Genomic DNA, 25,251 nt, shown 5'->3' with positions numbered 1-25,251 from the left:
TCAGCTGGTCAGCTGTTCTACTGTTGTATTTGTCACTTCACATTAAATGTTATATTTAAAAGTTCACTTCTGTGTAAAAATAGGTTATGTTTCTTCACCAATTTATTTGTTTTATGGTAACTGTAGGAAAAGTATAATGTGCAACTCGAGTTCAAAGTACAATTGCCTCACTCGAGAAACCATTCCTCACTCGCCTACGGCTCGTGAGTAAGGATTTCTCTCGAGTGAGTCAATTGCTCACTTTTCTCACTAGTTGCACAAATAACTGTAGTACGAATGTTTTTGATTTCGTTACAAAAATAGTATCCAATAATTGGACTACTTAGAGTGTAAAAATGTTTGGTATAAATAGTTTTTTACTTTCAGGCTAATTTATGCTTAGTTTAGATTTGCGAGTTTCCACAAGAATATAATGTTACAATAAAGAAACGTGTTGAAGTTTCTAAAATAACTTGCGATATAGTTAACGCTGAGGTCGTCAGAAAGCAAAGAAGAGGTGTTAAAAGAGCGACTTTGTCAGAGTGGCGTGGTCAGAACGCCTACACTGGCGCCACCATCTGTCACACTGAGATACAGCATGCATATCGCAGCTTTGAACACTTTTGGCGGGAAACACCGAGATAATTGGTCTCATTTCGCACATCATATGTCAGTATTATTATTATTATTATTATTTTTTTTTTTTTCAAAAATGTTCTATAATTATGAACATAAGTAGGGCCTACCTTCTTAACAGGTATTTTATTGTAGACGCTATTTTGTGAATATAATGACAAACAACAGATTGATGTATCATTACATATACTGTAAACATTATTTTACAAGATATAGATGTCGGAGTTGGTTTCCAAAGATTTCTGTTACCAATAGCACTAAGGAAAATACGCCAATATAATATTCTATCGGTATAGTTTGTAATTAGACCTCAACATTTTCATGATGTCTGTTTTGACTAGTTGTGCCTATTCCTAGTATCGACCCTTTTGGAAATGGTTGCATTATAAGTGAGTACAAGCTAAAAACTTATTGATAAATGGAACTAAATGGAAGGTGTGTTTTATTGAATGCGTATTATTGTAATAACATAGTTGGGCCTACGTTTGCGTAGTGGTACAAAGGATGCACTATCAACAATAGACTGTTTAAAGTTGGATATATCTAAACCCAATATAATTTTTGACCCTGCCATTTAACATTCAATAACTTATGAAACGAGCATTAATGCGTTGAGTAGTTGTGATTTATTGTACTAATTTTCAAAGTAATAATAAAGCACCTTAAAGAGTTACGACTACACGAAGGAAGAAATACGTTATGAATTACATAAGTAATGTGCATTCACGATTACATTTACAGATTTGGCATATGCGGGTTTACTTTTGTTAGTGTTTCCAGAACAGTTTACACATTTTTATGCACAGCAGAACGAAAAAGAGATGGATATATTTTAGGGAATAAGCATCCAATCCAGAGTTTGGTTGAAAAATCTACCTCATTCTTTTAAGTGGTTAAACTAAAGAGCCACTTTCCCGATTGGGTATCTCTAGAGAAACAAAGTTATGAATTCGAGTAAGATGAATGTTACATTTCAGCATTCGTTTGTATACAAATCGGAATGTTAAAACATTTCTGTACAGATATTTTACTAATTTAAGTTTAATTTTTTTACATTTTTAATTTTGTTTATTTTGTTTTATAACGATAATTTGTATATATTATGCGTTTATACGCCATGGGTATATGAAACGTTTTTTGTAAAGGGACGTTTTAAGCCCTGGGCTGCTACCATCCAACGTTGACCTTCTGGTAAATGATAGGCCTAAAGGTCAGATTCAACCTGCTTGGAATCAACCTAGAAACCTTCATATCAAAGATGAAATCACTCGGTCTATCCAGACAATTTATTTCTGTCCTTCCATATTTCTGATAAATACAATTGATGAAGACTATTCTCTATATGTTTACAACAATAGTCGTTTTATAACTATTGGCCGAAGTGGCTTTTTGCTGCACACAGGAGAAATTTTTACGCATGAGCCGTATGAGTGTGGAAAGAACTACAAAATAATCATTACATTCTTTAGGTGTAAGAATTTAAGCCCATGAAAATAAACCAGTGCCAATCGTCGCTAGTGAACAATGAGATATAAATAAGAGTAAGCGACAGGGCACCAGCTGTGTTCTACGACCAGATGTTCATCCGATTTCGCTGTATCGACAGTCCATTGCAGTTACTGTCGTCGATATTTTAAGAGTAGTTTACTGACTTGGTTTATTATTTATTTTTATGTTTGTAATAATAAAAACTATTTCGTGTTTTGTGTTGATATAATATATTATTGTGTTTAAATTCATCTACTATGGTCGTGTGCTTTACAAACACGTCAAACGAGTAAAATATACTGTCAGGCAAACGGGTTTTTCATGTTTTATTTATAATTCTAGAATCGATTCTAGAATCATTCTAAATACATTGGGGTCCCATCCTGGAGAAGATGTGTATAAACGTTTCGTATTTGGTTGCAATACCAGTTTGTATGTTAAATAGTTGTAGAATGCATTGTATTTGTTAATTTTATTCATGAGATACACAATTTGTATCTAACTTAATAAAAATTCTGATTTTCTGGTACTTCTAACCTACAACTCGACTATATACGTATCATAATAACTTCTACAGTTATCTTTATGAAGACGTTTTATGAATATTAGCCTATGATTATGACGATTTTCTAAAACATTTTAGATATATTTTACCTAGTTGTGATTTAAATTTGAATTATGTTTTGAGCCTACAAAGTATCATTGTATCATTCGTGTGACATATTGTTTAGTGATTAGTTTGTTTTATTTTATGTTCATTTAGTTTAATAGCTAGAAAAAGTATTATCTCTTACTGACCACCTCTAAAAAAAAAAATAATGAAGCAATAGGTTTGCAGTTAAAATCTCCATTATCCTTAATTTCCACCTAAACCACCTTCTAACCTTAACCTTTAAAAGACAACTTCAGGAATCGTAACTGTAAAGTGTAGTCCTTACAGTAGCATTATTTAGAAAATTTACCAGCACAACCTCAAATACACCCGTGTGACAAAAACATATAATACATAATAAAACTAAATTTAACTAATTTCACTCAACGGTCCAATAACTTCTGAGAAATCCTTATCCGTCACCGCACGATTACACGCTCCCGTTGCCAACTTATCTATTTATATTCGCTGAAAACAAAACTGAACCGTCACGCATTCTCGAGATATTGTAAACGAGAAGACTACAATAGCTGTTGTAGATGATGGTGATAGTTGGCAGCAAGCATGACCCCGGAGTCAGAGGCCGCTACTACGAGTACGCACACATTCTTGGCACCAGTGAAGATGTCGGTGGTGGGGGAAGGGGTTGCCAGAAGTAGACGGTGGCTGTGAAGAGTCTGTTGTGTCGTTGGAGTCTGAGACAGCCAGTACGGTATGCTCTTCCGGTAGCCGGTCGTAGCTTCCGGTACGTCCGGTCGACGAGATCAAGCTTCCGGTAAATGTAAACTGAATTGATCGATCCTGTAAATTCGGTAGACGAGAATAATTTAAATTTGCTTGAAAAGACACTTATCTTAATTTATTACGGTATTTGAAAGCTGAATAGATGTTCTTAGTAATGGGTCGGTATATTCAGTAAGGGTAGCTAAGACTAGGACTAAGACTTAGACTAGGACTAAGGGTAGGACGTTAGTCACTGTTAAGTGGTAATGGCTCCGGTTGTGCTTGTGCTAGTTTTACAAATCACTGGAATATTTTGTGACGACAACTTTTTTGGTGAGTATGACTGATTGCATTTTTGGAGTGTCAATTATACTATTTACTATCTCAATACAAATCAATTAGGGATGTATTCTGTAAACAGTGTTTAATTAACTGAGGACTAATGTACCTGTAAAAATGTTTTTGGTTAGTTACGTAGTCAATTCTTTGGTTTTTAGTGTTCTTAAAAGTTTGTGAACTAGTGTATTATTTTCTTTTTGCGAATACAAAAATAAATTAATCCAGTGCTAAATTTAACTAATGATGTACGAAATACAAATGGCATAACTAATTCAAACTTTTGACTTTATATCCTACTTCTCGTATACGTTGTTATGCGTAATGAATAACATATTTGATTGATATTTGATAATTATAGGGCAATGTTGTTCTGCATATTTTTGCATCATAGTTTTAGTGTGCAGATAGAGTTAATAAATGTGTAGATTATTTGTATACAAGTATGCATTATCAAAAAATGAAAAAGTCGTTCCAATATAGTGTGCAAAGTTCAAGGGGTTATTTAGGTTATTTAAGGCTTTTAAATGAATCCTTCTATCACTCGCCTGGTTCAAAGCAATGTAAAATCCAATTAAAAGAGTCAATTACAAAACAAAAAGAAACACATTTCACAGTAACTCTACATCAACTCCTGTGATGGTTAATGTTCTGTTTGTAATTCGATATTTGTTTACCTTTAAAAACAAGTGTTATTATTTTGTTCTATCCAATTGAGTCATTTGTCCTTAATTAAACCGTGAAGGAATAATACATTCCATTGTTATGTTATTCCGCAGTATAAGAATGTAGGTGGAATCTCATGATATATTTTGCTTGAGAATGAGAAATGTCAATAGGCAACAATGAAAAAATTATAATTAAGATAAATATTGACCAGCCATTAACCGATTGTCTGTAGTAATGTTTAAAATACGGGTGTCACAGCAAATCTGCCTAATAAGCAGATTTTCATCCCACTCGCACCATTCCATGGTCCGATCATATTGGTTCGCAAACTCATTCAAGTTTATCCCGCCCTACATCTTCAAGCAAAATTTCATCGAAATCGGACAAGAATTATTCAAGTTTTTGCGTTCACGGACGTATAAATCCATAAATATAAATTTAATCTAATATTGTTTTTGGCCTCTAGGGCCATCGAGATGAAAAAGTATATTGGTCTCGGGTCTAAGTTTTACCATGCCAATTACAGTAAAAGCTAATTCTCTATAGAGAAATTCGCTAATACAAATGTTACGAACAAATGTGAGACTATCTTCGTTTATTTCTTGATTGTTCGAAATAATGCAATGTATATTCATGTCTATGAGCTACTTTAATTAACTACCCTAGAAGATTTGTAAAGAAGGCATTACCATTCATCCATACGATTTTACAGCCCCCTTTAAACATACAAAGAAAATAATACATTATAAAATGTCAAGCTTTAGTAGGAACAATACTTGTATGTGGCAACATTTAACATAAAAATATTTTAAGAGTCTTCAGATAAATATAAATTTTCCTATAAATTCGTACTGATCATCAAAATTCACAAACTAAATAACCTAATAAATTAACCCACCAAGATCTGATGATTTATTTACGGATGAAGGAAGCCAAATCTTCCTCATGACCAAGTCCGTCAACAGAATTATTAAATGAGATTTCTCTGACGAATAATCCCTCCGAAAGCAGTTTAGAGGATCACAGCACAAAGAAAATATTAAATGCGGGCTTTGAGCAGGTCAGGCCAGCGTTTGAGCGAAGCCTTACGCATCACCGCACAAACAGCAGGGCGTATAATCTGCTACATGTAATATGTATGTGATTACATTCGACTTGGTTAGTAGCTGATTCAGCTCAATAAATATGAGAAGAGTAAATATACGTTTTAATTTAAACGAACATATGACATGTGACTTTTCACAGGTTTTGCACGTGTGTTTACTGTAAAAAAAACTGGTGACTGAAAGAGTTTCAAATTACGTGAAAGTGAATTTTCTGACCTGCAACAGTTTTGTCAGTTAATAAAAAACTTCCATGTTTCATAAAATCCATCACAATAATTAGTTCGTTTTGACGTATTATTAATATTTGACATGTATTATTGTATTATTTGACATAACATTAAATGTACGAGTGTACATTAAATGTTTTAACAAAATATACTTCTTTGTTTTTAAATGTAGACGAAACAAATTGTTTTAATATAAAGGTTAAAAATATATATTTATGTTTTAGTATACGCATACAAATTGTCTGAGAGTTTGTTTTATGCGTAATTCAAATTACAGTATTTACAGTGCCTTCCTTTTTGGTCGGTCGTGCTTTTGCATACTATTCCCAATGAAAACCGATGTACACATTTTTCTTGTACTAACGATGTAAATACTAATTATTGCTGCCTCATTACACGTATTTTCGATACAGTATAATTAGCTTATATTGTTAATTGCTACCAATAATAATGGAAAGAAAGATACTTCTTAATAGCCTTAAATTCGTAGTATAAAGATTTTTTGTAATTGAACTCGTGGTTTTAGCCATTACACTTTTAAACAACTACCTGCTTGAAAATAATTGAAATTGCAGCTCATGAACAATTCCAAATCATCCTCTTCAAAATCATAGATTCGGCTTTGCTTTCCTCAATTGGTAAACAATTGATTTTTATTTTAAAACAAAATCAACCTTTATAGCCTAAGCTTACTTAAATTAAAAGGATTTTGAGAGTATATGATGAAGTTAGTACAACTTGTGCCCTCCTCCCGTTAGGGATCAAGCCTAAACCTGACGGAATGCTATATAGTTATCAAATCCTTATCTTGAATCCAAAATAAATTTACTCAGTTACAAATTAACATTTTAAACCGACATTATTTTAGTAACATATAACGTAATACAACAAATGCGCGGATAAACACAAACTTTAATGAGAGTGTTCAACATACACACACAAATAAAGTGATAAACTATGTGAGAGTGATTACACTAAGGGACAATGGCAAGTATTTGGACCCTTTAACATTTATCTGCACAATTTAGAAAAACAGCAAAGTCTGTTTACTTAAGCTAGCCTCCCTTGGCTCTAGTTTGTACCACATTGTCTTTGCTTGCTCATCCACAAAGCTGGTTTGGTTGCTTTATACACCAAAGTAATCTTCTCTTTCGACGGTTCTGCAATTTTCCTGACAGAGCTTTTGTTGGAACTTTATTTTCCTTTTCTCGTGACTCTGTGTTTAAACAAAAGAGCTTGGTTAATTTAAAGTGTATTAGAACAAACTTACGACCCATATTAGCAAAATGATTTTTTCTACCCAAAACGATTTTTGTTTAAAAGGTCAGACTTCACCTTACGGTTTGTGTTACATGTACTATTATTATTTTTTATTTTATTTTATTTATTTATTTGACGGTAACAACCATTTACAATAATATGCTAATATGCTAAAAATTCTAACCAAACAATACATATGAAAAATTTTATGGCTAACACATATTTTTACAATAGATAATAGTATGTATGTATGTTATAGTACATGCTTAACTACACAAAAGATTGAATTTGCTTGATGGCTACAATTAGAAAATTTAACAAAGTGATGATTGCAAAATACATATAACAAGACAGACAAAATAATCGAGAATTGACAACCTAATAACACAGCCAAAGTGATACATGCAATAATGTTGAACAAAACAAAAGAGAAAAACATTGATAAAGCGACTGACATTTACTAAATACATGTCTCCAGTGACTAGGATTTCCACAACAGCTCATTTACAGTGACTTTGAAACTTATGACTAGAATTGAAGAAGTCAACTTGTGGTGCAACTACATTCCCTAGTCTTTGGATGCGGACCATAGTGGAGTTTTGCGCATAGTTTGTACTGGACTCATGTAACTTAAAAGATGCGACTATCCTTCATAATTATTATAAAGCAAAATGCCTTATATTAACCTTCCAGATTGAAGACTCTTCCAAAACAAGACGATTAAAAGAGGAAATTTACACGTGCCAGGATTAAATTCTATACACTTTCCGATAGCTTTAGCTAATAAAAGACACAGAGAACTTATACTTATAAGTTATAACTATAAGCTTTGACTATAAGTCATAAGTTTTAACTTATACTTTTAAGCAAGCAATTTAAAAGAAACATATTCTTCATATGAGTATAGTTAGAGATATTGTACTGTGCCTTTCAATTCAAATTTAAAAAAAGGAACAAACCAGCAAAGACAATAAATTTCGATCGATGTATTTTCGTAGTTAATAAAAAAAAAATAAACACCTAGTTAAAAAAAAAAGTTCTTTAAGTATGGAGAAGTTTTATTTATGAAAAGTGATCTACTCTTGAAATGAAGTCTCCCTCTTGATACTAAATTAGTTCGTTAATTATGCTGTATAACCTAAAATACTGGATATATCATATTTTAATAATATCATCATGGTAAATCATACATCTACTAAATTAGAATAAGTAAATTCGTTACAAAGTCACTCAGTTAACTATATTTCCATCCACTCATATATAAAAAACGACTATGTTTACTTAGTAAATAAGAAGAGCCATATAGCAGACAGCTGTTATTATTTATGAGCGTTCTAACGTTACAAAGCCCGACTATATTTATATGACTTTTGTGACGCGGATGAAAATAAAGCTGGAGACAATCATGTGATAAGTTGGAAGTGGCTAAAGATAGTTCCCCATTCCCCTCCCCCGCCACCACAACAACCACCACCTGCCCACAGTGTCCCTGCTGGAGAATGTTTAGGGACACGTGCCGACTAATAATGCTAGATTGAAGGATAAAACACTTATTGGACTTTTTCACAAACCTTTCAAAAACTAAGGTCATATATTCGTAGCCTGATGTGTTAATGCGTATCTTGAGGTTACGTCTTCAGATATAATAAAAGTAAAGTGACTTTAGGAAACATCTTCAGTATTTGCGGTTGATTTGTCTTTATTTGACATTTCAGTGATTTATTTTAATTACGAGGAATTAAGGAAAAGAACATCACATAAAGTACTTATTTCATCTAGTATAAAATTTTATATCTAGAAAATTACCTAAAGGCTTACATAAGTCTATACATTAAAGATTATATTTTTAAGTCAAGATGCTATGTTGATAATCATTAATCAAAGGACATCCAAGTAACATACACACGATTTTATACACATTATGGCAAAAAAGATAAACGGGGTTAATAAGGTGTTCTTGAGAAGTAAAAGAACAAACGACAGATAACGAGTTAAATCCTCCAGAGGATACAACATTAATTGGATGTTTTCATAAAACATTGCTGGCAGTCTTAAGATAGATACGTTGCACTGAGTTTTAGGACAATTAAAATACATAAATATAGTAATGTATAGAAATCAATCTCTGATTATCACCTTAAACAAATGCGTCTTCATTTATGAGTTCCTTGACCCAATGTCGGTAAAAAATGAGATGGTAATGATTCCGAAGGATGAATGTAGTTTTATCTGCATGAAATTTATCGCAGAAGGATTATTAAAACGGAGTTCGTAGAGTAGGAGTGGGTAACAAGGGGTTGGATAGTGACGCGGTGAAAATTTGTCTGCATATTAAAGAAAGTCCCCTATAATCTTATTGATTACTTAGCACAAACCTGGATTACATGAAAATAAAAAACTAAGTACCAGTTTTGGGGGTGAGACTTAAGGTTTTCATTTTCGTGTACTAAAATCAATACAAAAACCATTCAATCAGAATCATTACGAAGGGACCGAAAAGTCAAATTAACTTAATTGGAAAACTGTGTATAATTTGATATACTATAATGGTGTACTATATAGATGAATGTGATAATACTTTTCAAGCATGTGTTTTTGTAATCAATTTTTTAAACACTATGATATTTAGTGTGTATTTTGTAAAACAGTTTTAGTCGTTAACAATGAAATATTAGTTCTACTAATACTTACTTAAATCATTGGAACTTAACTTGCTCACAACAGTGTCTACTTTTGTTGCAGCGCTTTTGTCCGGTACACTGAAGACGTTTCAGAAGGCAGCTTGTGATGATCAGCAAGTCTCCCTGCGGTGTCCGCCAGGTACTTGTATCTCAGTGCTGGTGGCGCAGTACGGCAACTCTGCCAAGGATCTGCAGGATCTGTGTCCAGACGCACTGGGAGCTCATGTCCGCAACAACCTCACTTGTCCGTTCCCTACTGAACTACAGGTAGGACTTTATAGTTATCATAAAACTAACAATTAGAACACATAGTTAATTAGTGAGAATAGTGCTCGTCTAGTAGCCGGGCGTGTACAAAATTTACTCCCTAAAATTCTCATATAGGTAGTTAATATATTTTCCCGCGAGTACTTCAAAACAATTCCCTACAGATATTTCCTACTGATAATCTTATGTGAGTAAGTAATAATAAGCTTAAAAATAGGATTGGAGTTAACTTAACTTTGGAGTTTGCATAATTGACACCAAAGTTGATGAATCCTATATGTAATACACAAATGTCCCATCCTACCGTGTTTTTATGGTCCTTTGTACAATTACAATTGTTATTTTAACATCACAATGTAAAATATTCAATGTAAAATAAATAACACCTATTCTGCCAAGATTCACGTTACCAAAAACAACCATTATTATTTCCACAATTCCTGCTGCGTGGACACCCTGGGAAAGCTAGTAGTATAACCATGAGAAAAGGTAAACGTTTTTTTTTTCAGAAACTAAATCTAGCTTTTCTTGACAATCTTGGGTTTTTATTGAACAATGCTAAGACAATTTTCATCATAGTCATTAAACCAGTAGGTGTGTAAGGCTTTCACCACATTCTCAACAAAATTTAGTGTTCCCTCATCTTTATCTTACTTTACGCACTGATGTTTCAAAAACGTCTATCAAATCGATTCTATAACCTTGTTTCAGTTTTTTATGTAAAACGTTTGAAGATGAAAAAGCAAAATAGGCACTCCATCCATTTAAACCAGCTCTTATAACTGTCTACAGTTTTTGCAAAAAAACATTATTTTTCTCAGTTATTCTTTCATAGTTCAATTACTTCTTAGCCATCACAGATGCTGATAGTTAACTGTCTGTTCTCCTATATGTGTGGATTAATTAAAAAGGCGATTTATAGGAAACAATTTTAACTAAAAACATAGCTCAACTATGGTTTTTTCATTCTCAAAAAGCGCTGGCTAGCACCTTAATGTAAGAATATGACTTATTATCTGTATTCAAAGGAAACCCGACTGATAGAAAGCAGTACTTCACTAAACTCGACTAAATGAGTTGAAACCCCCCCCCCCTTGCACCCTTTCTAGTGTAAATTTGAGGTATTTGATATGACGTAGACCGTAACATCAATTTGGGTTATACGCATCAAAACTCATGATTCGCCGTCATAATGCTTCAGTATATTTGCATGATTTTCAACTAAACTGATTTAATATTTTATCACAATGATTGTACTCTTAATTCAATAAATTTAACAATCCTTACCTTCGTTAGTTTGAGTTTACTCGATTTTATATAACCTAAACGGATCAAGAAAAATAAGTACCTTTTTTCTTTATACGTTTCAACGCTAACCGATTATATTAATTAAAGGTAGCAGTTTGCATTGTCTGTCCTCTTAAAGACTTATGTTTATTTTAGTTAAAACATTATTTTCCTGTGTGTCCATGTTGGCTCTGTTAAAAATATTGTACTTAGTTTTAATTTAGATCCAGTTTAATCTAATAATATTTTGTGCTAAAAGTATTGATCAATAATTAAAACATAACTCTTATAGATAATAAAAATACAAATTCTTAATAAGTGACAAAGCTAATAAAAAAAAGAAGATTATGAAGGAATTGGCCTTAAAACTGAAGTGTTAAAATATAGTAAATCTGCTAGGTAAGATTGGTCAGATCTAAAGGACAAAGACGTGGGTTATCTTCTGTTTGAAACGCTTTCAATCTTTCCCTCCTCCACTTCATGTGAGAGCTCTCCAAAAGTCTCAGTGAAGAATGAAGTACTGTATACAACTAACTTAAATCCAGATTTAGAAGAGACAAGATCTCTAAAACATGATATTTTTAATAGAAATAGTTGAACAAATTCAAACAAAGTTACCATCAATCATTTCTTTGCATTGATACATGCATATATCTATTTATAAGTAGGGTGTCAAATGGAATATTAATTTAAAAAAATCTAAGCCTGCCATAGTTGAAAAGAAGAACACAATTAGATTCTTTAGATTCGCCCATATTAACCCGTTTATCTTAACATAGCTTTAATAATATGGTAAACTTAACTTTTTCCTTTTCTAGTTGCAAAATATAAGAATAATCTTTAAACCTTGAATTGAGGTTTTACTTCAATTGAAGATTTATAGATGAATTAATAAATAGATTATGAGTGAATGGGGATTTATTATTGGACAAATACAGAATATTTTGTAAACTACTCCCTACTGGTTTTGAAAAAGGAATGTCTAAATATACTTCGTTTTTAAAAGCTATTTATTATTTGCAATACATTGTTTACCCACACATTTGCAACAATTGTGCCAAGACAGTCGAATGCAACAAAGATTTTTGACAACTTTCAATCGTTTTCAACAATGTATTGTTAACAGAGATATTAATGTGATGAGGGCTGGATAATCGTAATATTAGGTAAACTAATTAACAAATAATTATATCGTATTATTTAAAATAATACGAATTTCACGAGTAACTAATGAGCAATAGAAATAAAACACCCGTTCCAACATTTGATACATTGACAAAAACTTTCCTAGTGCTTTAAAATCTATAAGCGTTTGAAACAAACCTCAAAACGCATTCCAACGTTCCGAGTAATCCGGATTTTCAAACGAGAAATCTCTCAGTGTCTTCAAACCCCGGCGGACAAAAAGTAATTTGTGAAACGGTCTGAAACCGACATAGACGCGTTTCCCCAAATACCTGCGTCGCGTCGCGGCGTCTGTCCCGTGATCAAACGAGACTCTAGTTGTGGTTAAATTAGGGAAATTAGCTGTCGGAATCTCTGTCTGAAGGGAGAAATTAGTTTGAGATTTACTTTACGGTAAAGTCCTAGTTCTGGATCATTTATATACGATGTTTCTTCACCTTACTGATGTTTGCTGGATATCTTTTGAAGAGCTCGTCTAGACGAATTTAAACAAAGAAGCTGCAAACGTATCACTCTTAAAACTAAATAAGGAGTTTACAAATTCCCTCTTTTCAGTAACTGTGTCTTTCTAATATAATTCGTATAATATGTATTGTAAATTTTTATGTACGTTGGTATTTTGAACGTTTTGCATCGTATAATTCATTTGTATTTTTATTTTTATGTTCTTTCAATTTTGTCAAAATCTTGTGGGAAATAGTTTATAATAAGAATTTTTTATAAACTTATATTGAAAAATCTGCAAAATTGTATATTAAATTTGGTTTTAAACATTCGAAAATACAACCGGAAACTGTTAAAACCCAAGAAGGAATAATAATAAAAATATATATCAGTAAAAATCATAAGTTAGACATTTCGAATTTCGAAAAATGTGTAAAATAAATCAGTTAAAAGTCTACTTGGTTCTGATTGACCAACTATAACATAACTACCCTTTTTAAACATTTTTCTCGTAAAATCCCTTTTGTTTTTCACATTTAGATGAAATGTCAGCACAGTCAAACAAAAACCAGTTCTGAAGTAATAATTAATTTATCAGACTTTGAGTGGCCCACAATAATGGAGATGAAGTTCCGGAATCCCACATCATTAATCTCTGAGCCAACGACAACCGTTGTATTATTGGTAATTGTGGAACTCTGCGAAGTCTCATTTATTTCTCAGATTCTAGAGGATCTGTTTTTGATTAACTATACTTTAATTGTTTGATGGAATATTATTTAGCCATATTTACTTTTCAGAAAAAAATAAAAAATATGATTTAACTTCAAACTACACTCATTAGAGATCATTATCAATGCCTTAAGTTTTACATTGTTTGTACTATTAAAATAGACTTAACGTCATGCGTAAGAATATTTTTTGAAGACAACAGAGCTTAAGTAGTTTAAATTACAATTTAACACCTAAATTTTTTTAAATGCATACTTTTGTATTTATCATATTTATTTTAGTTATGTGAAATTTGAATGATAAAGCCCCGTACACTCCGTATGTTGTTTTTTTTAATAGTTAATCGTAAAAATAATTACGAATAAATACTCGTACATGGATAAAATATTTATCATATATTCTTTTACAGTGTTTACCTTGATGTCACAAAAATACATTGTTATTCTGCTACACGAAGAAATCATAGTTTTTTGTTATCGCTGAATGAGGTAGGCACACATCAGAACCTTTTGAAACTATAATATAATGCACAATTAGTGTAGAGTTTATAAAGAGGCATTTTGTACCTTTATTGATGACTAAGCAAAAAAAATAAAAAAATGTAAAGATCATTACATTATTAATAGTTTACACTTTCTTTGACTACGTAATAATGATTATGTAACAAGACGAAACTACATTCCAACTTTTATAACAAAAATGAAACATGCTTTTTCATATACAGGGTGAGTTTTAATTGTCCCCCCCCCCCAACTTTTTTCTACATTTTTTCAAATATCAATCCCAGACCACTTCCAAACATTGTTGGGTAGTAAGTACTTCATTTTGACAAGGTGGTCATTTCCGGCCGCCATCTTGGATCCGCCATATTGGATGCAAAATTTTTTTTTCAAATGTAAAGGTGGGATTGTGACCCATTATTTCGAACTACATTTTTACCCTGATTATAATGCCGCAAACCGTTTAAGTAAATCTTGATTCATTCTAAAGTTACGAGGGCTTTTTAAAACTTTATTTTTAGCCCATTTTAACATTGTGCATTTACAAACTAAGACCATAATCCCAAAATAGTGCTAGATAATGATAAGTATACACTACCAGTAATTGTCCACCTATTTTCACTTGGTTATGACTGATGTATTTTTTTTCGGCCGCCATCTTGGATCCGCCATTTTGAAATGTGATAAATTATTTTAAATATGAAGGGGGTGTTGTGACCCATCATTTTGAACTACTTTTTTAAGCTAAACTCAATGCCGCAATCCATTTTTTGTTATCAAGTTTTATTTATGAAATATTGAAATTTTTTTGATAAAAATGTCAATATTTCAAAATCAAAAAATGAAAATGAAAAACGGATTATGGAATTAAGTTTAGCTTAAAAAAGTAGTTCAAAATATTGGGTCACAACACCCCCTTCATATTTAAAATAATTTATCACATTTCAAAATGGCGGATCCAAGATGGCGGCCGAAAAAAATACATCAGTCATAACCAAGTGAAAATAGGTGGACAATTACTGGTAGTGTATACTTATCATTATCTAGCACTATTTTGGGATTATGGTCTTAGTTTGTAAATGCACAATGTTAAAATGGGCTAAAAATAAAGTTTTAAAAAGCCCTCGTAACTTTAGAATGAATCAAGATTTTTTTAAACGGTTTGCGACATTGTAATCAGGGTAAAAATGTAGTTCGAAATAATGGGTCACAACCCCACCTTTACATTTGAAAAAAAAATTTTGCATCCAATATGGCGGATCCAAGATGGCGGCCGGAAATGACCACCTTGTCAAAATGAAGTACTTACTACCCAACAATGTTTGGAAGTCGTCTGGGATTGATATTTGAAAAAATGTAGAAAAAAGTTGGGGGGGGGGACAATTAAAACTCACCCTGTAGATACACAGTAGTAGATGTATTAAAATAAATCTTTTCCGTATAAAATAAACATTCGATAACAGCTCTCGATGTAAACCTATCGAAAGGAAATTGACAAATGGATGTAAGTTGTTGATTTTGACATGTTTTCGCAGACGAAGTGGGAAGCTACGCCGGAGGGAACTTGGGGCAAAGTGAGTCAATCGCTCCCCTTATATCCACCACTTGCCTGCCTTACTGCAGCCCTCTCTATTATTTACCTTTACCTCATGTTTACGATCATGTATTATTTATTTCATTTTGACAGTTTGTATTTTATACTTTTACCATTAGAACCACTTGTAGTACATTTTTAGGCTTAGTCGTTGGCACGATACTTCATGTTTTATTTATGTATGTGTGTAATATTGTAAACATATTTTGCATGGGTAATTGCACATATAATTGTATTTATATCTTATTTACAGATTTATTTTAGAATGCACATTATAGTATTACTGTAACAATGTGAATATGTAATCCACAAGCAAGTGTGAGGATAAAAGATTTTCAAGAATATGTATTTTATATTATAAAACACTCTCTAATAAAAACATGAACATGACAAAATTTAAATGAAAATATAAAAATAAGTACAATTTATGGATCGGATGGTAAAACAAACATTAAAACTAGTCTTCCAAAACCTATGCATTGTAGTAATTTTATTATAAATGCTTATAAATGTATAAACAAAAATGATGTATTTAATAAAACCCATAACCTTTTGTTATTTAATGTTTTTTTCTCAATGCCTTTTATTTACAAGGCTTTTAAATAATGCCATCAACCTTGGGAATTCCTTATGTCAACTCAACCACAATGTTATACTGATTTCGTCAGTTTTTATGAACATATTATGTAGTTTCCTAGTTCTACACATTGAGTAGCTGCTAACTGAGGGAAGGTAGTATTCACTGTTGCAGACGGTGATGGAGGCTTGTCATAAGAAACGACAGTGCAAGTTTCTCGCCACTCCTCGCTTAGACCCGTGCCCGGGCTTCCGAAAATACATCGAAGTCGCCTACAAGTGCCGTCCATGTAAGTGTGTTATAAGAATGTTATTTTTTTTACCACTATCAACCAGGGTACCAAAATAAGTCATGGGGAACTTTACAAAATGTATATTACTAAGTATAGTAATTCTAACATAACGTTATAGTTTATTATAACATAAAGTACCACTTCTAATAAACTAAGTAGCAAGTCAATAAACTTTGCTCTTCTGATGCCAAACTCTAGAATTACTGTGAAGTTACATCTTTGTGATACTGATTGCATAATAGCTTGAGTTACTTCAAGTTTCATATTTGTGGTTCTGTGAACAAGACTTAAAAAAAAAACTCTCAGCACTGTAAGATAACCTCTTTGTTTTCCTTCTTATCTTAATATATGGATAACCCCTATTATATGTTCCGTAGTCAGGTTTTGCTTTCAAGAAGACTACCAAAGCACCACTATGTTTTTCCTCTATCATGATCCATAAATAAGTTTATGGGACAGTTTCGAAACACATTAATATATGTGTTAAAACCTTAATCGGTTCAAATTACCTTTTTGATTTATTCCCTCTCTTACTCTATGGAAACCACAGTCGAGTTCCGCAATTCAGTTTCCCACCAGAAATCATCCATACCTACTCTCCAGAAACTTCAAAACTCTGTGATGTTACCACTTCATTTTATGTCACTTGTTCTTATACTCTGTGGAGATGTCTACTAATGAGTTTCACAAAAACCGTAGGTTGCCTGTGAAAATCTAAATTTACCTCTCTCTTTCCTTTCCTCTCATACTCTTTGGAGATCCACTACATGTATACGAGTTCTGCAGCAATCTAGCCCGTGAAGAAGAGACACTTTTGTTCTAAGCCCCTAAAATAACCGTCTTTTTTCTTCATAACTAGGCCTGTGGAGTTTTGACATGATGAATCACAAGAAGTATTGAAAGAGGGAACGGCCCGAACCAATATGTGTTGTTGATGTTCAGGGAATCGAAACCGTCCATCCCATACCCAAGTCCGTAGCTTTAACCACTAAGCAAGCAACACAACCCATATATTGTTACCCCTTTGTGATCCAGATTTATACTCTGTGGATTTCCTACCTTATTCTATGAATACTGTTACAGATGAGTTCCGCAGCAAGGTAGCATGCCAGGATGATACGCTCCAGCTTTCCTGCAACCCTCACTCTCGAGTCGCTGTCTACTCCGCCAGTTTCGGGCGAACAGAGTACGAGAGTGTAAGATGCCCTCAGCCACAGGGCGTCAGGGAAGAGAGTAAGTATACTAGTAGGGAATTAAACGTAAGGTTTGGCACTGAATCAAAAGGGTATAGGTATTTTTTGTTTCTGCTCCTCTTAGGCATATCGATGTTTTTTCTAAGAAACGGCCATTGACCTAAGTATTACCTTGGACTGCAAGTGTAGCAGTTAAAGATAATCAACGATACACTCTTAGGGTGATAATATAGATACTATATATGAAACCTTTTACACTATACTTATCAACTTACGTTATAATCACGTGTGTTTAGTGGTCTTATATTGATAAAACTTAAGCTTTGTATTATAATTTGAAAATGTTTAACTATTATTGTAACTGTTTACAAAACAATAGGCTAATATAATAGGCGATCTTATATTTCATGTCTATCTCAAACAGTCTTATCCGTCGTCATGAGATTTAATATAAATCCGACATAAGAAAAAGTGTTTAGTCGTTTTTATAATTTTTTTTAATACACTATTTACCTGACAATCGTAGGAGTAACAAGAAAACGGTAAAGTAATAGCCTTACTAAATAATGTAAGTAATGCTAGTATTATGATAAATACAATCACATAATCGATGAAAAACACATTTGCATTAAATTGAATGAGACGAGAAATATCAGAAGTGCTTGGCTAAGAGGTGATCTTTACCTTTAGTACCCTAGTTCCTACTTGGCAGCAAATTGGCTAAAGTAGTTGTCGGCTGAGTTGATTTCCCCCACGTATTTGCTCCTTCAATGTGATGCTGAGTACGGAACGGTGCTTGTTCAATCGATGTTGCTGTCTGAGGAAATTTGCTCTCATGCATTCAATCTTCTAATAGAACCAATGTGACCTAAATGTATCTCATTTAAAGTAATGATGGAATACTATTGAAAACTTAGATGTTTATTAGTATGGGGAAACTTGGATATTTAGTTAATTCAGTGCATCGGTACTTAAGTATGCTTTTTGAAAAAAAAGTTGTTTGGATGGTACGCTGTGACATTTAATGTGCACTTAACTGGTTTTGTACTATGAGAATTTGAAAGTTTCTAAATTTTTCATGAAGTAAAGATTGTTTTACTATAAACTAAAAGTTTTTATTTGCATTTTAACTTAAACTATACAGACTGTTTTTCGAAGAGGTTTAGATGTCATATTAGGAGTGTTTAAATTACAATGCAGTAAGTATACTGCATCAGGTAACAACTCAAGCATATAGTTTGTATAAGAATCAAATCGGTAAAATGTTTCAATATACAATTTGTTTGTAAAAAAAGTTATGAGGCTGAACAATATGGTATTTAAATTACCTATTTGATAAATTATGCAAGGTTTCAAAACTTTCGGTTCATAAATGGTCAAGTGATATTAAACTAAACGTCTTAACCTCTTCTTGAGGAACCTAATATCATTGCGCGTTATTGTAGAAATAAATAATTGGACACTATTAGCATGTGATCCTAAAATTGTGAAAACAAAACAAAAACATCCCAGATATATTAATTATGCACTAACCATTCAATTACAATTAAAGTTATCTTCTTTTTTTCTTCAGCATTAAGAAAAAGTAACAGCTGGTGGTTAATCACTTTCAATACCTTCGGTAAAAGCCTCCTAAATGGTAAAAACCATTGATTGTAATAAACTATAAATTAGAGTTGTGCAATACATCTTTGACAAAGATTTTCCACCAATCATTGGATGTTTTTAAAATCAAAAAAATATATTGAAACTAAACTTGGTATTCATTAATTGCTTAAAGGCCACTGATAAAAATATATACAATATATTACTTCCTATGAATAATGTACTCCTAATTTGTACATGTTATTCCAATAGAACAATTTACACATTAATTTCAACATGTTGCAGCATGTTTGGCGACATATGCCACAGAGACAGTGATGCAAATCTGCCACGGTAAGAGGCAATGCAGTATCAAGGCAGATGCTTTGACATTCGGCAGTCCATGTCATCACCAGTCTAAAACCTACCTCAAAATAGTGTACACTTGTGGTCAGTATAATAGACATTAAATAGTATAATTTTATTGGCTGTTTCTTAAAATTTAATTTTTGTTCCCTGGGAACGATGTATTATGAAACAATGTCATAGCACCAATGTGATTTTGTTGTATTATTGCAGATCTAAATTGATTAAATAATCAGTTTGCCCGTAAATTCTTGGAATACAACCACTGGATTTTAAAACTTTTATAATACCTTCTAAGGTTAATTTGAAATAATGTTTTCGCCACAATACTGCGAAATAACCTGTTTTCGTTACATCTTCATCACCTGCGAATATTCATCATTACATTGTTTACTACGGCAAAAGAATGTTTACTATGCGAAAGTAATGTTTACTATCTTTTTTTGGATTTTGCCGACGTAAACAAACAAAGATTTGTCATTGTTTTGTCAACTGTTCCAATTTCCAATTACCAAAACTGTACAACCGAAGTAAGTATTAACTTAGAATTTAAGAAATAATAAAAAAATGTTGCGAGTTTTGGCATGTTCCTAATCGTAATGAAGAAATATCCAATGCATGTTTTTATGAAGAAAATATTCATCTTTGTAGTGTAGCGAAAAGTAACGTTCAAAACACGAGTGAAAGTGGGTCTATAAATATTCTTGACCATTTAAAGTGCTCGATAAACCTCGCACTTCAAACATGGTCTCAAATATGTAATGACTCTTTTCTACTCTTGCTGTAAAATATACTAACATAATAATGTAAGTTTTTATATTAGACCCTTACTTGATTGAGCAATTATGTTACTACTGAACAATTAATTTAAAAACGTAATACTGCTTAATTAGACCATAAAACCGATTTTCTAGTTTTTATGGTAAAAACATTCCACATTGCTTATAACACTGACAATGTGTTATAAGCACATTGTTTTTTTCTTTTGTTTCTTGTATAGAATGACTTTTAATGCCCTCTTACTAAGAAAAAATAATATGCATAAGTGAGAGAAAGTATTTTAAGCACTAAATCCCTAAAATAATGGTTACAAATGTTATATACTAATCAATATTTCTGGTCCTAGTGCCCAAAACGGTGCTAAGGGAACAGTTCGAAGACACCGTGGTGGAAGAGGACGAGGGAGTAGAGCCTGACTACGATGTCGACTACGATTCTGTAGACAACGCCTTGAGGGAGAACCACGTGTACTCCGAGTCGCCAAGACTGGCGGTGGCTGGAGGACATACTAACGGCTCCGCCCCAGTGGCTACCCAGGAGTCTACCGCCAAAGAAGAGGATTTCAAAGGTAGTTTGCGTCCTGCGTCCCGGTGTAGAGCATATATACGATGATTGGGGTACGTTCCAACAGGTTATACGTACCAGAAAGAACCAGGATTGCTCCTTGTTACTGAAGCACCTGGTTTATACGGCCAAGAACGACAGATAATATACAAATTAAAATCTCACTGTACGGAACTTAATACTAACGGTAAGTAGCACTATCCTTTAGTATATCTTCAAAGAGATAAATGGTTACAAGATATTGTAAATTTCATCACATGTACCAAAAAATACGCATACACACAACACAGTATTTCACGTGCACATACAAGAGTGAGTTTCATGTTCAAGGTGAAGCCGAGGACGAAAATAATTTAAAGAAAATATATTTTGGTACAAGTTATGATCAGTAATTTTCATTACGACGAAAGCGCCTATTTCTATTTATATTTAAATTATCAAACAATAATAACAGCTTGAAAAAAATTATAATAATAATGGGAAAGTGTACTTGTGCAAGTGTATAAGTGCAAGTGGACGTATATGAAACATATTAGAGCATGAAAACTAAATTTAGAAAAAAGGAAATTTAGCTAATTGTTTTTCTTTTGCTGTAAATTTGTAGTTTTTTAAATAAATTTTTAGTTTTATGTAAACTTTCGGGGATGATAAATGATTTATGTAAGTATTGCCACAAAAACATTTTTCCTCAGTTGATTTGGTTGTAGCTGTAAGACGTTTTCAAAACTTTTTGGCTTATTTCACTTCACGACGGAGGTTAGAAAATTAAGGAGTATTTCAGCTTTTGATTGCAATATGGTTTGTAAATTATATAATAAAGTATAGTCGTTGGCAAAACATGTCAGAGGTTGTTAGAATATTCAAAATATAAAGTCGTTTAAAAAAAAGGTAACCGGAATGCATCGTCCTGTTTATGGATATTGAATTCTATTAAAGGTAATCGATATATTTATTTTATGGAAAAAAATATTTAAAAAAATAAATCAAAAAACAAACAACTTTACCAAAATAACCAATTGCATCGTATGGTAATAAATACACGGTTACAATCAATATCAATTACAATCCATTTTGTGGTTTATACAGTTAAGGTACATATCCATGCAATTTATTACAAATGAATGAGAACAGTAAAAACCGACAGTATGGTACATTATGAGCACCTGCACACGATGATTTTGTACCGGAGTCATTACCTAGTGTGTAAACTACAGTTCAAGTGAGACACATCGCCCTCATGTATGTTTCATGTAGCTCTCTCCCTCAAATATACCACGTTATGTTCGCCCCAGCTGGTACATGGCACTATGTGTCATGTCTCGTATGTGGGATGTGGTAGATATGCGGGTTATGTCGTAATGTAGCGAGTATTCAAACACCCTGCCCACATGTGTTTACCAGGTTTAAATGTAATTTATGACTGAATTTTATTTGTATCATGACTGAAATGATAACGATTTAATAAGTTTAAGGTTCCGACATTTAATTAGTCAATTTTATCACGTGTTTGGGGTTTTTACTTATTAATTAATAAAAAATGTAATAGTAAGCGAAAAATATACGATAACATTACGACAAAAACGTTAGAGTTTTTGGTGATGTTTTCTTAATATATAAGGACAATATAAAGGCTATATATGAGCTAAACTAAATTCCTATAATTAATATTAAGTAAATGTTACCATAAATAGTACGATTGTAGCCTATGCTTTTTTATGAAAAAGGGAGAACTTAGGACGGATTTAGATTTTCTAAAAAGAATACAGTATAAGTATGATTGAGCCCCATTTACGCGTAATACTATAATTTTATAGAGGTTTAATAGTTATTATAATCTCATTTAAATCCTCTTGTGGCAGTGCGATCCTAATACGACTCGATTCGTGTGTACTCAAACAAGTACTTAATTACACTCAATATCATCCAGAATAAGTCCTTTACAGATATACAGCAACAACAAAATCTTGATATTTGATAAATTTTCCAAATTGCTAATCTTTATGAAGTTTTGATGAACAACTAAACTCATACCTGCTATTTATGACTGTTAATATTGTACTGTAACTCAATACCTTGTATTCATAACATATACCAAAAGGTGATTCAGGCGTATGGAAAATGTTAAATATGTTAAAATAAATGATAGATACATGTATTGTACATCCAACTAAACTTGCAACCCGCCAAAGTATAAACCATCCAACCATCATAAACCTACACAATAATGTACGTACTCTTAAAATAGTTTTTCAACCATCAGAGACCCGAGATCGTATCGTGCTGAGCCTGGTGTTCGCCATCGTCAGCGGCATGGTCCTGATGGCGGCGCTGGTCGCTGCAAGGTGTCTCTGGATGAGGCGAAGACCCGGAGACAAGCAGCTGACCAAGGTATACTCCGAGGAGGCTGATCAGGAGATCGACCTCACAGCGACTTCGGCTGTCACTGTGCTGCCCAGCCCTCAAGAGGTATGCATCTCATAACTTATACACGATAGGTACGATTACATCTGAAACATTGCAAGTATGAAAATAGCTCATGTTTAGCACATGCCACAGTGATATCAACTCTTTTATATAAAGTAGGTAATAGGAAATATATAGTTGTATAACTATTAGAAAAAGAGGACCAATACTTGCAGGAATGTTGTACCAGATGTATTACTACATTTGTGGTATTCTGTGCAAGGGCAGCCGACTGAGATTTAGTCTTGAGACTGACACAAACTCTGTGTCCTTGTAAATATATTCAAGGATTTTTTGGACACGATACAACATTTTATGTTGAATTGCCTCAAGAAATATCCGTTACAATTTAATCAAAATGGTGAAGGAGCATAATCAAATTAGGGTAGAGTAGCGAAAAGGCAGTTTATATTATCTGATAGCTTGTTACAATAAATTTATTGTCGTTCACTAAATTATCCCCTCTTACATTTTATATTTTGTATACTTGCAATTATAATAATTTTAGATATTTTGCAAACTATTTTTAACAGATTGTGATGCAACTAAATCAACTAAATGCTAGTTTTGTTCAAAACTTTATAGTAAATTGGCATTTTGTAAGACAATTATTTAAATCAGATCTCGTTACTGTGATATGTCATCATCTTGTCACATAAAATAATTCGTTTGAAAATCATAAAAAATAGCATCTAAGTCCAAAATCAATCCCAATCCCGATTAAGACTTTAAATTAATTTAACAATTAGCACGATAACTTGTACACTCTTCTTGGTAAAGTATGACCGCGTTTATTCCCTGTGCTACTAATATTACCTTATTCATAACCTATTCGATTGTTTACAGGTGATAAGATACAAGGAGGAAACGCCACTTAGCATGGGGACGAACTCCGCCACCGACTACTACTATGGATGACCCGCAAGTGTGCCAGCTCCCCCCACCACAACTAGCACCCTGGCGGGGGTGGGGGTAGTCAGTACCTTCTGCTTCTAGCACAGGCCGACGGTCGGGGACTCTGAGGAACTCTTCGAGTTATAGTCTCCGGCCATGCTCATCAAGTGTTGGGACATTAGTGGCAAGGATACATTTGTAGGCTTTTACTAAAACGTCCAAAACTTTGGAATCTGTCCAAGAACATTGTTAGGGCTGACAGTTTCTTAAAGAAACTTCTTGTGAAAAGACTGAGTTTATTACTTGACGTCCTTTGTGGAAATTGTACATATTTTTTGACAACTTGGTAATTTCTTAACTCGGTTAGAGGGCATTTAGTCTTGTATATTTAACATGTTTAAGATCAATATTAATATATTTAGTACCAAATATTACCGGGACACCAGCGAACTGTTTATTTTTGGAAACAAAAACTCCTAAGCAGTTTCGGTAAAATGTGTTAATAAACTTATAACTATTTGTTTTCAAGTTAATATGTAGTAAATATGCATGTATTTTTTATTCTTTTATTTAACTTTATTTGTAAACTTTACCTTATACATAATCCATGGTGAAATAAAATTTAACTATCAAATTGGTTAAACAACAATTCGGTTAGCTTTACAGTTTTCTTAACCAATTTCCTATCTTTTCTCTATTCAGAATTTTGAAAATATAAAAATCCTTGTTAAAAAACAAAGTTTATAACAATACTATAAGTCATAGCATTGTA

The 25,251-nt window shown here is 32.7% G+C and overlaps 1 protein-coding gene across 2 annotated transcripts; it reads left to right on the top strand.

The window, feature by feature from the left end:
- Positions 1 to 3,683: 3,683 nt before the first annotated feature.
- LOC128992514 (protein eva-1 homolog C-like) lies at positions 3,684 to 25,063 on the top strand. Of its 2 annotated transcripts, XM_054416126.1 has the most exons (9): positions 3,684 to 3,811; positions 9,819 to 10,024; positions 15,708 to 15,746; positions 16,503 to 16,632; positions 17,719 to 17,868; positions 19,719 to 19,862; positions 20,905 to 21,126; positions 23,383 to 23,588; positions 24,432 to 25,063. In XM_054416126.1, the coding sequence occupies exons 1-9, from the start codon at positions 3,745 to 3,747 to the stop codon at positions 24,501 to 24,503; spliced, it is 1,236 nt and encodes a 411-aa protein (XP_054272101.1). In that variant the 5' UTR covers positions 3,684 to 3,744; the 3' UTR covers positions 24,504 to 25,063. The 2 variants fall into 2 exon arrangements, with proteins under 2 accessions (XP_054272101.1, XP_054272102.1); XM_054416127.1 differs by lacking the exon at positions 15,708 to 15,746 and having other exon boundaries at positions 3,685 to 3,811; positions 24,432 to 25,061.
- Positions 25,064 to 25,251: the final 188 nt, after the last annotated feature.

The sequence above is a fragment of the Macrosteles quadrilineatus genome, unplaced genomic scaffold, assembly GCF_028750875.1.
Source record: "Macrosteles quadrilineatus isolate MER2022 unplaced genomic scaffold, UCM_ALF_1.0 Scaffold_4__1_contigs__length_99947679, whole genome shotgun sequence".
Taxonomy (NCBI): domain Eukaryota; kingdom Metazoa; phylum Arthropoda; class Insecta; order Hemiptera; family Cicadellidae; genus Macrosteles; species Macrosteles quadrilineatus.
The sequence above is the reverse complement of the archived record's forward strand: the minus strand, read 5'-3'. Positions and strand labels throughout refer to the sequence as shown.

What these genes read in the sequence shown, in the direction of transcription:
- LOC128992514 (XM_054416126.1), top strand. Translation starts at nt 3,745, where the DNA reads ATGGCTCCGGTTGTGCTTGTGCTAGTTTTACAAATCACTGGAATATTT. An exon ending in CGCCTACAAGTGCCGTCCAT is followed by an intron (nt 16,633 to 17,718) that starts GTAAGTGTGTTA and finishes ATACTGTTACAG; the next exon opens with ATGAGTTCCGCAGCAAGGTA. An exon ending in CAAAGAAGAGGATTTCAAAG is followed by an intron (nt 21,127 to 23,382) that starts GTAGTTTGCGTC and finishes TTCAACCATCAG; the next exon opens with AGACCCGAGATCGTATCGTG.